This window comes from Protobothrops mucrosquamatus, unplaced genomic scaffold (genome assembly GCF_001527695.2).
Source record: "Protobothrops mucrosquamatus isolate PMUCROS unplaced genomic scaffold, P.Mucros_1.0 scaffold78, whole genome shotgun sequence".
Classification (NCBI taxonomy): domain Eukaryota; kingdom Metazoa; phylum Chordata; class Lepidosauria; order Squamata; family Viperidae; genus Protobothrops; species Protobothrops mucrosquamatus.
This window is the reverse complement of record NW_015386455.1, coordinates 2,801,215-2,815,277: the sequence shown is the minus strand read 5'-3', so window position 1 is coordinate 2,815,277 and position 14,063 is coordinate 2,801,215. Positions and strand designations below refer to the sequence as shown.

The 14,063-nt window shown below is 36.7% G+C and overlaps 1 protein-coding gene across 1 annotated transcript in view; it reads left to right on the top strand.

Moving 5' to 3' along the window:
- RB1 (RB transcriptional corepressor 1) overlaps nt 1-14,063 on the top strand; it is an 83,357-nt gene that overhangs the window by 28,795 nt on the left and 40,499 nt on the right. Inside the window, exons 8-13 of the mRNA XM_015812334.1 lie at nt 1,592-1,734; nt 4,863-4,940; nt 5,464-5,573; nt 6,356-6,430; nt 6,920-7,007; nt 10,656-10,772. Of these exons, the coding sequence (XP_015667820.1) occupies nt 1,592-1,734; nt 4,863-4,940; nt 5,464-5,573; nt 6,356-6,430; nt 6,920-7,007; nt 10,656-10,772 (611 nt within the window). The remainder of the gene's footprint in view (nt 1-1,591; nt 1,735-4,862; nt 4,941-5,463; nt 5,574-6,355; nt 6,431-6,919; nt 7,008-10,655; nt 10,773-14,063) is intronic.

Here is a 14,063-nt window from a genome sequence, read left to right as displayed (position 1 = left end):
CATCCACCTCCGTTTGAAGCTACTCTGGATGGTGCTTTAAATTTTTTTTATTTAAGGATACATTTAACTAGATGTGTCTCATTCTAATCTGTAGTTCTGTGGATATTCCAGTGATCTCCTTAATACCATCTAGCCAAATTATCTATTATCTTCCTCTTCCTCTACTTAGTAACATACTGTGTAAGGGTTAGAAGCAGTGGTGGGATTCAAATAGGTGAACAACCGGTTCTCTGTGTGGATGCTGCTTCTGGAAATCCATTCTGGGCCTGGGCAACAAAAAATTAGCTACTGATTCTGCCAAAGTGGTACGTACCGGCTGAATCCCACCACTGGTTAGAAGGGATCTGGGAAAATATCTAGTCCAGGTACTTACCCAGTACAAATTTCAGTACTACAGCATTTATCATACATGGCCATCCAGCCTCTATTTAAACAGGTTCACATCTCCTAAGGAAGTTTGTTTCCATTTTTTCTTGATATGAAACTTAAATGTGTTTCCTTGTGACATAAATTCATTTTTTCTTGTCCTGTCTTCTGGAGCAACTCTTGATAACTCTGATTGCCCTTCAGACACTTGACCATCTTGTCTTCTTATAATCTTCTCCCATCCAAGTTAAACATATCCTTTTCCTTCAACTGTTCCTCGTAGGCTTTTTCTTCCAAGCTTCTTATCATCTGGGACACTCCAATCTGCCAGTGGCCTACTTAAGATATGCCTAGAACTGATGGCAATATTATAGATGTGACGTAATGCAATCTAAAATTGGGGAATGGGAAAAAAACAGGAAAAATTGCTAATGGGAATAGGAGTACTATATAATGGAGTACTATATAATTATATACTTAAGTCATACTGGAAGAAACGGACAAAGAGATTCTCTTCATCTCTTTGAGAAGATGCTATGAATAATGTGGGAACCATTTGGAGTAGTGTGAAAAAGAAGGAAGCTTTGTAGAGGGAAAGAAGCAACTGGGAAAAATTGCTTCTTTGCCTTTTTCCTCCAAAGAAGAAACTCTATCAGATATCTCTACAAACTGAAGGATTCACTCTATTCCTAGAGAGATGTGGACTAAACCATTAGACTTTTTCAGTTTGGTATAAGAATTAAGACCTTAAGCCAAAATTTGTTAAGTTTTGAGGAAGGTATTTCACATAGAAAGGACAGACATCTTTTGAAATTTATTCATGAACTAAATTATATTTTATTTATGAATTTATTGGTTTTTACTTTCCTTCAGGAGCTTAAGAAAATATACCCCCTCTTCACATTTTTGCCCACAACAACAGTCCTATCATGCTGAGCTAAGAGTGACCTGCCCCAAAATCATTGAATAGCTACTGCGGTTGAGAATGGACTAGATTTTCTTGATGCATGTCCCAAACTTTATGACTCTCATTTAATAGTTCCTTCGGGAAGCACCCAGCCTGACGAGGAGGGCTTAAGCATGTGTGGGTCTATCTGTTCGCGCCTGACAGTTTCTGATCTAGTAAATAAATCCTTTTTTGTATACTTGAAAGCAGTTTTTAAACGTTGCTTATTATTTTGAAATAATCATTTACAATAGGCAAACAATTGGCTTCTTTCCATAGAATCTGTAATTGCAGTATCTGCTAATGGCTCATCTCGTACAAGTAGACAAAGTCAGAATAGAAGTACAAGAACATCAAAAACTGATACAGACATCAAGGTTATTGAAGAGCTCTGTAAAGAGTATGATTGTAATATGGATGAGGTAAGAGTAGAATTTTTAGAATTTTGTATTTTTAATACAAAATATTTTTTATTTTAATTTATTTTACCAAGTTTTACTGAAATAAATACAAACAAATGAAAAAAAGAAATATGCAAATAGTCCTACAACCATTCGGTTGGTGACTATTCCAAGTTATAGCGGCACTGAATGAATGATGGTTACTCCTGGTCCTAGGAGTCCCTCACATATCTTCCCACATCCTTGTACACCCTCTCCAATTCTCCCTTACACCTTTTACCATGGTAAAAATGGTCTTAAAATTGGGTCCAATGACTTAATGAATAGTTTTATAATGGCATTGTTTCACAAGCAAAATTCTGATCTCAATTGTTATAAGTCAAGGATACTTGTAGAACATTTTGCCTATTATATAATGTAATCTACACTAATAGTGTCCCATGATTAATTTATTATTACAGATACCCAATGCTAATCCTAAATAAAAATAAATCACTTAGGATTTCACTAGCTAAATTGAAATTATTTTATGATAATTATAATTATATTTTATTACCTATGGAATATGAATGAAAATTCAGCAGGGTATCAGTTTTTGTAGGCTTTCTTGGAAAATTTCTTTTTATTTCCATTAAGGTCCTGGAAATTGCTGGGGTCCATATAATAGAAAGGGTGTTCATTTCTGGATTTTTAAGTAGCTGACATGTTCGGACCCTGTTGGTTCTATATTTTAATGAATAATTAACTTTATGGAGGTTGTGAATATTCAACTTTTTGAAAAAATTCTACAGTATTTTTTCCCAGCCTATATTTTCGTTATATTTTTTTTTCAAATTCCATGATTTTTAAATTTATTTATATATTTATTTACATCCTAGCTTTATTTAATTTTTTTACAAATAACTCAGGTCAGCAAACATATCTAACACACTTTCTTCTTCCTATTTTACCCACAACTGCAGCCATGTGAAGTGAGTTGAGCTGAGATCACCCCGCTACAGGGTGGATAATAATCAATGATTTTTAAAATAAATAAATAAATAAAACATTGTTTTGATTTAAAACAGATTTTTTTTATTTTTATCAAATTTATTTTAATAAAATGTTTTTGGAGTAAAAATCTAAAGATAGTTTTCTATTTAAGATACATTAATAATTTAGTTTATTCAGCATGAAATAGAGCTTAGTTATGTATCATGAGACTGTATATTCTGCAATATTTACATTTTTTGTAAACTCATTCAATGAATCCAAGCTCTGCAAGTTGAGATAACATGCATTGCATCAATGCATTCACACAATTTCATAGTAACGATGACATAAATCATAAAACAAAGTTCAGGAATATTCCTTTATCCCATTGTTTTGCAAATCTATGTACACTACAAACTGTATGATTGTTTGAGGAGAAATGCATCAGTACCAGGCTCTTAAGTGTTTTAATTAAATAAAAGAATTGGAGTAGTTCTCCAACTATGTGTGATTAACCTATTAACCTAAAATTGGTTCTGATATTGCTGTTTTACTAACCTGACAGCTTATTATTCTAAATAGGAAATCTTCATTTTGTTTGCAAATAATAATATTAAAGATTCTAACTACCAGCAAGAATGAGTCCTTATATTTAAAGAGCACCTGTCATTTCAGATCCATCATGGCAGCGCCTGTTAGTGGGCATCCACTCACCTGCTGCCCGCCATGTCCCTCACCTTGTGTCACTGGCACATCACCAGCTGTCCCATTAAAGTGAATGGGACTGTTGGTGAATCAACAGCGGGTCAGAGGAGGAGCCGCTGCGGGACAGAGATGACAGTTGCTCTTTAAAAATTATGATTTAGATCGAGTTGTTTTAAATCAAGCCTTTTTACTAGTGATTTAAATCATGATTTAAATCGAGTTGATTTAAATCAAATCTACCCTGCCCAGCTAGCTTTCATAGCTAAAGCAAGACTCATGGTCTCTTTCTTTCTAGCCTGGTGCCTTAACTGCTAGCCCAAACTGGCTCTCTGGAGTTAACTAGTTAGCTGGTATTTTCTAGGACACTGTTCCAGTTCCTCTTACTTATTGGATATGGAAACAATATTAGATATGTTTCCAATATCTAAGCCTCCTTTTCTCTCTCTCCCTAGATGTTCACAGCATTCATATCTTCTTTAGAAGGATTATTTCACACTACTTAAATGAATTGTATTTGTCAACAATAACTTTTTCTTGTCATAATCAGTTTAATATTGGTACAGTTTTGATATTTAGTCAGTAGTTGCAGAAGTGATGAAAGCAACTCTCCCAGGGCTAGCCTACTATTTCCATTTCAGATAGTCCTTGACTTACAACTGGTTGCTTAATACTGTTCAAAGTTACAACAGATTCAAAAAAATTTACGACCCATCTTTGAAGTTAAAATTGTTGCAACACCCGCATGGTCACATGATCACATTTTGGACACTTGGCATTCTTGCTCACATTGCAGCATACTGTGGTCTGTTTTGTAACTTTTTTTATCATTTTCTGGCAAAAAAACGCCCATTCGGACAAGCGAATGATGTACTTAATAACCACATTATTCACTTAACGACTACAGTGACTTGCTTACTGACTGCAATAAAAGGTGTGGTAAAATCAGATCCAGTCATGTGCTGACTTGACATACAATTGCAATCACTTAAGACCACAATTTCAGGTTCAATTGTGATAAGTCAAGGACTACCTGTAGATAGCTTTCATAATATGGTAGCATCTGATATATATATTGTTAGCATGGATGTAATAAAGTGTCATTCTTTGCTGTCATTCCTTTGTAATAGAATCAGTAAAACTAATCTTGAAACATGCTGTGAACTTAGTTTTCAGGTGGTAAAACAACAGAAAGTACTCCAGAAGAAGAAGATTAGTCTCTTTTTATGGTCAAAACTTATGCTAATCAATCTTGCATATATCTGCTTAGGACAGTTCATACAAATAATATGTCCTAAACCATATATTTTTACAGGCACTTTATGCTAAACTAAATGTAATTCTAGATAACAAGTCTTGTCAGATGTAGCAATGTCTCCATGCTACTAAATATAATAGTAAATCACATACATTTTTATACCATTTTATGCATGAAAAATAACACTCATGACACTGATTCTCTTTTATAATTTTAGGTGAAAAATGTTTACTTTACTAGCTTTATTCCATTCCTGAATTCAATGGGTATTACAACATTCAGAGGACTTCCAGAGGTAAACCTAAATTAATTTGAAAATCTGTTTTCCATTATGAATCCTTGATCTGATTTTGATAATTAGAAACTTGTCCCTTGATAGACTTTTCTAATAGTGAAATGCTACTTAGCAATTTATTAATACTTTTTATGAATATAGATGTATTTGAATGTCACATGACACAAAATCAGTGGTTCTTAAACTGTTTGATCCAATTACCCTTTTCCTGATACTATCATTACCCAGCAAAAACCCATTCTCTGATTTTAGACTAAGCTCCAAAACCGGATCCTGAACTCAAAAACAAATAATTATAAATTGCTCCATTACCCCCAGAATATGCCCAAATTATCCCCTTAGTGATAATTGCCCACATTTTAAGAAATACTGCATTAGATGGTAATTTATGTAAAGCTTTTCTTAAAATAAATGGAGTAAATAAATGGAGTATAAACAATGTTTTCCAAAATAAATTACACATAAATGTATTATAGATGAATAATATATTTTCACTATGAATCTATTTTTCTTTCAACTGAAGGTTGAAGATATGTCAAGCAAATATGAAGAAATGTATTTGAAAAACAAGGATATTGATGCTAGATTATTTCTGGAGAAAGATGAGACTTTGCAACATGAAAATCTAGAATGGTAATCTATTTCTTTTTTGCATAGTCTGTATTCCAGTAATATCTATTGATTCATTAAGTAAATTGAGAATTAGCTTCATCTGCCTCACAGGCAGTGATACCTCATTTAAAAATGGAAGATTAGAATGAATATCCAGATCTATGATCTTATTGACAATAGAAGGGAGACTAATTTGGTTAAAGATAGTATGCTGTCTTTTATTAATTGCTATCCAGCTTTGGCAATGCTATTGCTGCTTTTGCAGAAGTGTGGGGTAAAATGGGTGCTTGATCCTTCCAAGTTATAATTATAATATAAATAAGTAGATATGATTTTGAATTGCAAGAGTCAGTCAAGCCTAAGTCTGGGAGGTTTGCTAAAAGAAATGAGAATGAATAAATGCTAGATCAGGTCTGTCAAACTGCCGGCCCATGGGCCGGATGCATCATACCGAAACCGTGCCCACCCCATTGCCGGCAATGGAAAAAGAGTCACGATATGTCGTGACACGTCACGTGACATTGCGAGTTTGACACCCCTGTGCTAGATGTATATCTAATACATCTTGAAAAAAATTGAAAAGAATGAAGCAAGAAACCTCACAGGGCACTATAGGGACTATTACTTTCAGAACTCAACTAGGAGTATGTAACAATCCCTCTTTGAATGTTGCCAATAACAAGAACTCTGTCATGAGTGGTGGGGGAAGCAAATGTGACCAGAGATTTCAGCTTGGTTTAAGAAAAGAAGCTTTTATATATCTACATGACATGCATATGTAGAGACATTTTTCTTATATTAAGTTTACAGTTAGAGAGAACTCCTACAAAAAACCAAAGTGAAGATTCTCCTGTTATACTTCCACAAACCCCTGTTCGGTAAGAATCATTTAAATTGTATTAATATTGAATTAGTTTAATACTTTATTTTAATTATTTCTGAATTGTAAGTTTCACACATTTAAATAAGTTGAATAAAATAAGTGTCAGTTTCTTAAATATTTAGGTTTTATTAAAATATTGCACACATTTACATTTGTAGTTTCAAAGGAAAAATATAACAGTAAGGCCTATCGTAGGGGTTTAAATATTTTAATAATAGTAGTTTTCTCAGCATATAGTAGAATGCTTGCAAACATTTTATGTCTTAGATCACTAGCAAATCTATGCCTGAAATTGTTGTACAACTTCATTGCTACTACAAATAGGTTCTTCATAATATGAGTAGTTTGAAATGCTTCACAGGATGCTAATACTATCATTATAGGGAACACTATAATGTTGTTATATTAAAATTATAGTTCTGAGGAATGTATTTAAATTCTGTTGTATTTCAGAAAATACTAATAATGTTTTTATTCACTTTAGAGCTGCAATGAGTACTATTCAGCAGTTAATGATAATATTAAACTCTGCAAATGATACTCCATCAGACAACCTTCTCTTCTATTTTAATGTAAGTAGCAACAATTTAACTATATTTATGACTTCTTAATAGTTTGTATCAGATTTGTTTTGTTTTGTTTCATTTCTGACTGGAAATAATTGCTTCCGGTTTACATGATATGGTTAGTTTTAGTAAGTGCCAATTTGTTTAAAGGTAGACATGTGAAGAAGTTGGCAGTGTTGGTCAAGTTTGTTGGCTTATCTTGTGCAAACTGCACCAATACGTTAGAATTCTCTTTATGTCGTTGTTTTTATGAAGAGTATTTATGTATGTGCTTTTTCGGCAATTCTAAAGATGGTTGTTTAATTTCTGCAATTATTTTTTGTTAGGATAGTAACAAAATTTAATAATTCCCCATATTTGCTTTTGCTCAGGTATGATCTGGGCATGCAAAAATTTATTGTTTAACTAAATGGAGTTGAATATAACAGGAATTCTTTTGTCTTGTAATTGCTTTTATGGAGTATAAAATACACCAGAAATAGCTGGATTCTAGTAAGACAACTGTTAAAACAAGCCTATGTTATAAGCAAATTCAAAATTATGGCTTAACATCACAGGAAAACCAGGCTATGTTTTATGTATTTCAGTGTTGTTAGGATCTTTATATGCCTTTTTAAACTAAAAAGGAGATAAAGAAAAATACATTTTAAAATAGCTCTGTCAATATTTTGAAATGTATTATTTTTGTCAGGATTTACTTCTTTATTCTCTGATAAGCCATAAACTTTTGGAAAAGGAAGATTTTTGCAGGATGGGTATTATTTCCACCAGGAATAAAAACACAATGTTATAATAAAATGCTAATTAAGAAGAAATTTAATATTCTCTTTTTTGAATCATTGGATGAAATTCAGTGGTATCTGTCTACTATGGTTGACAGGATTTCCTCATAAACAGCCCATACCAGCAGTTTCTCTAAAACAGGGCTTTTCAATCTTTTCACCCATTGTACCACTTTTAGGATATGGCAACATCCGAGTACCACCAATCGCCTAGCAAGGTGTCAAAAACTTGGATGACCAAAAAAAAAAAAAAGGGAAAAAAGTGATAAAGTACAGATAGTCCTCTACTTACAACAGTTCGCTTAGTGACTGTTTGAAGTTACAATGGCACTGAAAAAAGTGCCCCCCAAGCCGAGCAAGACACCTGCCTGCCCGCCCGGCCACACTCTTCCTCCTGTCCGAGGTTTTCATTGTTGTGAGCATTTCTGTTGAGGATTGGCAGCGGGGGTGGGGTGGTGGTGGGTGTTTGGTTTTTATTCCCCCCGTCTGCTGGGTGGTTGCAGCAGGTTTTGGTCACTTCACATGACCCTGGGACACTGACTGTCATAAATATGAATCAGTTGCCAAGCATCTGAATGTAAATCACAAGACCCTGGAGATGCTGCAACATTCCAGCTGATTGGTGCTTCTTCAGGGCTCAGCAGAAGCACCAGGATCAGTGCTGCTTTCCAGCTGGAGCCTGGTGCTGATCCTGGCGCTTCCGCTGAGCCCTGACAGCCCTGCAGCTCCAGCCATCTCTCGCTCAGGCTTGTGCGGTGCTGCCACCGGTTCAGCTCATTCCCCTTCTCCGCTACCACTTTTCTAGGATGGTCGCGTACCACCTGCCAGGTGCCAATGTACCACAGGTGGTACCCGTTGAAAAGCCCTGCAGTCTAAAACATATGGATGTTCCAAAGGACCTTTTTTAGAACTCAATAAGAGGAGGAAAGGACAAGTCAGTTTCTGTGAATTGATATTTGTGTACAGCTTATGATTACTCCCCTACAACATACATTTATTTATTTTACTTGTTCTGAATAAATTCTAAGTAGAAAATAATTAACATCCTAAGCAACCTCAATCTCCCTGCTCTGCCGTCCCAATAACCATTGTCAAGGGGACAATGGTTGAGTTTTATACATAACACTAACCCAGGATTTTGAAAGTGGTGCTGATATGACAACAGTTTGGTCCTAGTCTGGGCAACATCTCATACATGGGAAGGAGCTGACACAGAAAATGTCCTTTGCTTCATGGCCATTGCCTGTACTTCAAATTGGAGGATATTTAAAGACCTTTGTTGAACTTAAAGTAAATAAAGGCATACTTCAAGCTTATGGGCTAAACTTTGTTTTCCCCCCTTTTTTCAATCATTGCATAAAATCCTAAAATCTCAGTTAATGCAAAGGCAAAATGTAAGCCATCCAGAAATTTATTCTGGGTCCTTAGTTATGTTAGTTACATAAGGAGGGGTGTCATGCTGGGGATGATTGATAGATTAATAACAGATCCCACCACCCCCCATTTTCATCCTACTCCCCCTTCCCCATCTTTTAGTTATAATTGATAATTTGTATTTTTACAGTGTTTTATTTTTTATTATGTACATTTTTTGTATTGTTTTAATTTTTTTTTAACATTGTAAGACAGCGGTCCCTAACCTTTCTGGCTTTCTGGACCAGTGGGGAGGAGAGAGAGGGAATGGTTTCACACGAGTGGCAGGTGAGCATGCACTCACCCGCTGCTTCCATGGCTTGGTTCCAAACAGGCCATGGCCCGGTAATTGACGGTAGCCTGGGGATTGGGGACCACTGTTGTAAGCTGACCAGAGTCACTTCATGGTGAGATGAGTGTAAAACAAAATAAATAAATATTTTGCCAACCAATGGAAAAACAGGTATTATTAATATGAGAGGCATTCTTTTATATAGCAAGCCTCCATGTCATATTGTATACTAACTAGGTCTATAATATTCATCCTTGTTACAAAAAAAACTCTGAAAGTTTGTTGTAACGTGTTTATAATAGCAGATCCTAATATTACTTACATATTTTGCAACTATGTTCAAAGGCAGGTTAATATAATATATAAATAAGAGGTTATCAGAGTGTGAATCATTGCTATACTGCCTATAATGTTCATAGCAATGATACTTCTCTGATAAAAAGAACTCATGTTGGTAGAGTTAGTATTTCTGTTGCAATAATACATTTGTGAGTTTAAGTTTTAAATTAATTCAAAGACTCTTTCTTATCTGTTAGCCTCCTAAGTTGACTTCTTAAATATGTTTGTTCTCACTAAAAGAATCCTAACCTGTTGCTAACAAAATGAAGCAGTGATTTAATAATGTACTACCGTATTTTTCCGTGTATAAGACGCTATTTTTTCCTGCAAACACCCTCTTCAAAAATCAGGTGCGTCTTATACACGGAAAAATAATGGTAACCTCCGCAGCCCAGGGCATACCTGTGTGGGTTGCCATGCTGCCTGGTGCAGGTGTCAAGCCCCTGTGGGCTTGCCACTAACGGGAGGGGGGAGGGGGGAGGGGGCAAGATCGTCGGCCGGCCAAAACTCCGGATTTGCCAGCTCAGCTGTTCAACATGCCCCCGAACAGCTGATCGGCGCGGAAAGCGTCTTATACCAAGGGTGCGTCTTATAGACGGAAAAATACGATATTTCTAAAGCTCACCCTTCAGTTGAAGGTAATTTTTCTAATATAATATTGATGATGATGATGATATTATCCATTCAGTCGTGTCCGTCTCTTGGTGATTCTATGGGCCAGGTTTCTCCACATCTTCCAACCTTGCACTACTATTTTGAGTTTTTCTGTGCTCTGTCTGTAGTCAGTTTTGATGGTGGTATCTAAAGATTTCCTTCCATATATTACAGAACTGCACAGTTAATCCTCATGAAGTAATAGTGAAAAGAATAGAAAATATGGGTATTACCTTCAAGAACAAATTTGCTGAAGCAGTTGGACAAGGCTGTGCTGAAATTGGATCTCAGGTAGGGTTCTTCAATAATTCATAACAAAATCTATTTTTTCTTAAATGGTAGATAAATCCTGAACTAAGGAATGCATTGAATTAGGGAAAGCAATGAATTTAAAGTATAGGAGTCATAATTCTTATTAATTCATATTCTTTACATATCTTTGGAAACAAAAATAAGATGCTGCAATTATCTTTAAAAGCAAGCTGATTTTAACTATTTAATTTTTTATGTCAGTTCTACTTTATTATCAAAACATACTGTGTAATCTAGAACATATGAGAATATAAATATCCAATATGTTAGTACAATATAGAAATGAAATAAAAACCAGTGATGCCTATAAACATATTGGAATGAATGGCATTTGAGGTGCTACAGTAATTAGAATTGGAGCATTGTTGGCCTGCTGAATGCCTTACTTGCCCCCAGCCTGTTATTTATTTATTTACTTACTTTTGAGGGGGGGGCTCCTTGGTGCTCTCTGAGCTTGCTTGCTTTCTTGCAGATGTTTCATTACCCTAACTAGGTAACATCATCAGTGCTAGTAAGGAGTGCTGTTTGCTGACGGTTTATATTCTGGTGTCTTGCCTGTCTGGGTGGGTGGGGGGAGGTCTTAGAGATTCTTTTGTTGGGCTGTTTACTAATGGCTCTGTGCCAGTTTCTTGATTGGGGTATTGCTTACTTGATTGTTGGACTGAAGATGACCTTAGAGTTAATTTATGCTGATCTGAGTGCTGATTACTGGGCTGGTTGATTGTCTTTTTTGCATAGTCTATAGATGTTGTTAATGTCTATGTGTTTATTGATGGCTGATTTGTCATCTAGAAATTCCCTGGCATTTTTGGATTTGGCCTGGTCTAGGATGGTCACATTTTCCCAATTGAAATTATGGTTAAATCTGTCTATATGTTGTGAAATTAAAGAATTTTCATTATTGCCAGTTGGTGTTTATGGATGAGTTCTGCCAGTTTTCTGTCTGTTTGTCCTACATATTGGTTGTTACAGTTCTTACATTGTATGTTGTAGATGACTCCTGTTTTTTCTTCTTGCTGGGTCTTTGGGTTTGCTTAGGATGTTTTGAAGGGCTTTAGTTAGCTTGTGTGCTATGCTGATTCCATGTGGTTATAGCAGTCTATTTATGATATCTGCAATATTCTTGATGTATGACAGTGTAATTCTTTTTAGGGTTTGTGTTTGTTGTGCTGAATTGGGTTGAGTGGTCAGGGACCTTTTGATGAAGTTGCGTGGGTATCCATTTTGTTGAAATGTGTTGTATCGATGCTCCATTTCCTTTTTTTTACTGTTCTGGGTTGCTGCAGTGAGTTTGGGCTCGTTTAAATAAAGTCCTCACATAGCTTCTCTTGTGGGAGATTGGGATGTTGCTTTGGTAGTGGAGCACTGGTTAGTATGGGTTGTTTTTCTGTAGAGTTGCGTTTCTAGATTTGCCATTGTGGTCTTTGCTGATGAGGATGTCTAGGAAGGGTAGTGAGTTATTTTCTTCTTCTGTAGTAAACTGGATTCCTTTAAAATTGTTATTGATGGTTCCGTGAGTGTTCTCTAATTGGTCCTTTTTTATTATGGTGAAGGTGTCATCTTATATAAACTGACAGCAAAAAAACTCCTTACCTGATGATGTTACCTAGTTAGGGTAATGAAACGTCTGCAAGAAAACAAGCAAGCTCAGAGAGCACCAAGGACTCCTCATTTCAACCCTGAGCTACAAATGTTCTTGTTCATTGTTATTTATTTTTATTTATTAAATTTATATGCCATCCATCTCACCAATAAAGTGACTCTGGGTGACTGTCGGTTGTTATTGGCTGCTTATCGTCACTAAATTTCCTTCTAAAGAATTTAAGAAATGCAAAATATCTAGAAGAGGTGTTTCAGAACAAGGAGATCAAAACAAATATGAAGAGACAAAGAGACAAAAACAATAATTGGCATTACTCAAGTGGAAAAGAGAAAATGAGGCCAAGATGAGGCCTACAGCTTTGGCTGTTATTTTACCATTATAAAGAGTGCTGTAACATTATCAAGCATTTAATTAAATATTTTAAACAAGAAAAATCCTTCTATAAAAGAATATTTAGTAAGTATGTCTGAATGAATTAATAAACTGTCTAAAGACTTATCAAATATCAGAAATTGCTCAGATAGCTAGTCAGGCCTATGATTTTAAGTACTAAAATATTTCTAGCATGAAAAAATTGAGAAACACATGGATGTTGAAGTATCCCTGGCATAAGCTGAAGATCCTAACAGACAATGTCTGTGCAATATCAATATGAATGACAGCCACCCCTTGAGTGATGCCATGGATGTCCCATCCCAGTGTCTGGAGGTAGTTGGGAATTAGATGGGTTCCAACTCAACCCTAGCAACACTGAATTGCGGTGGTATTTGGGTCTTCTGGGGACAAGATTATTCCATTTATATTTTGGATGGGGTAGCTCCAGACAGACTTAGTGTGTAATCTGGGGGTCCTCCTAGACCAGTGGTGGTGAACCTATGGCACGCGTGCCAGAGGCGGCACTCAGAGCCCTCTCTGTTGGCACGCGCCACCGCCACCAGCAGCAGGTGCCTCAGGCCCCCGCTGCCGCCCAGAGCAAGAGCCCCGCTCAGCACAAAGGAGGTGAAGCTGCCGACTAGCAAGCTCGAGTAGAGGTGGTAGAGCAGAGGTCACCAACCATTGTTGATTGGTGGACTGGAAGAAAAGGGAGGGGAAAGCATTTTACATGCATGCGTGCACGGGGCCGCGAGCACACACGTGCTGCAAATGGGGTGAGGCTAGTGATACTCACTAGCCCTGCCCCGTTCTTGCATGGTGCAGCGCCTTGTATCTGCACCCCATGGCACAGCCGTTTTTGTGCCGTGCAGCACGGTGACCCATTTTTGCGCCCCCGGGTTTTGCGTGCCAGAGGCGGCACTCAGAGGCGCCTCCCTGCCCCCCCATGAGGGCACCACAATGCTGATGCGGCCCTGGCACTTTGCGATAAATAAGTGGGTTTTGGGTTGCGGTTTGGGCACCCAGTCTCTAAAAGGTTCGCCATCACTGTCCTAGACTCATGGCTCCTGCTTAAAGAGCAGGTGGTGACCGTGCCTAGGAGAGCTTTTGTATACCTTGAGTAGCGCACTAGCTGTGCCCATTCCTGAACTCGAAGGCCCTGCTCACTATTACTCATGCCCTTGTAACCTCTCATTTAGATTACTGCAATGTGCTCTATGTCAGAGGTCCCCAGCTTTTCTTGGTTGGCGGACCGGAAGGAAAGGGAGGGGGAAGCATTTTAAGAGCGTGTGTGC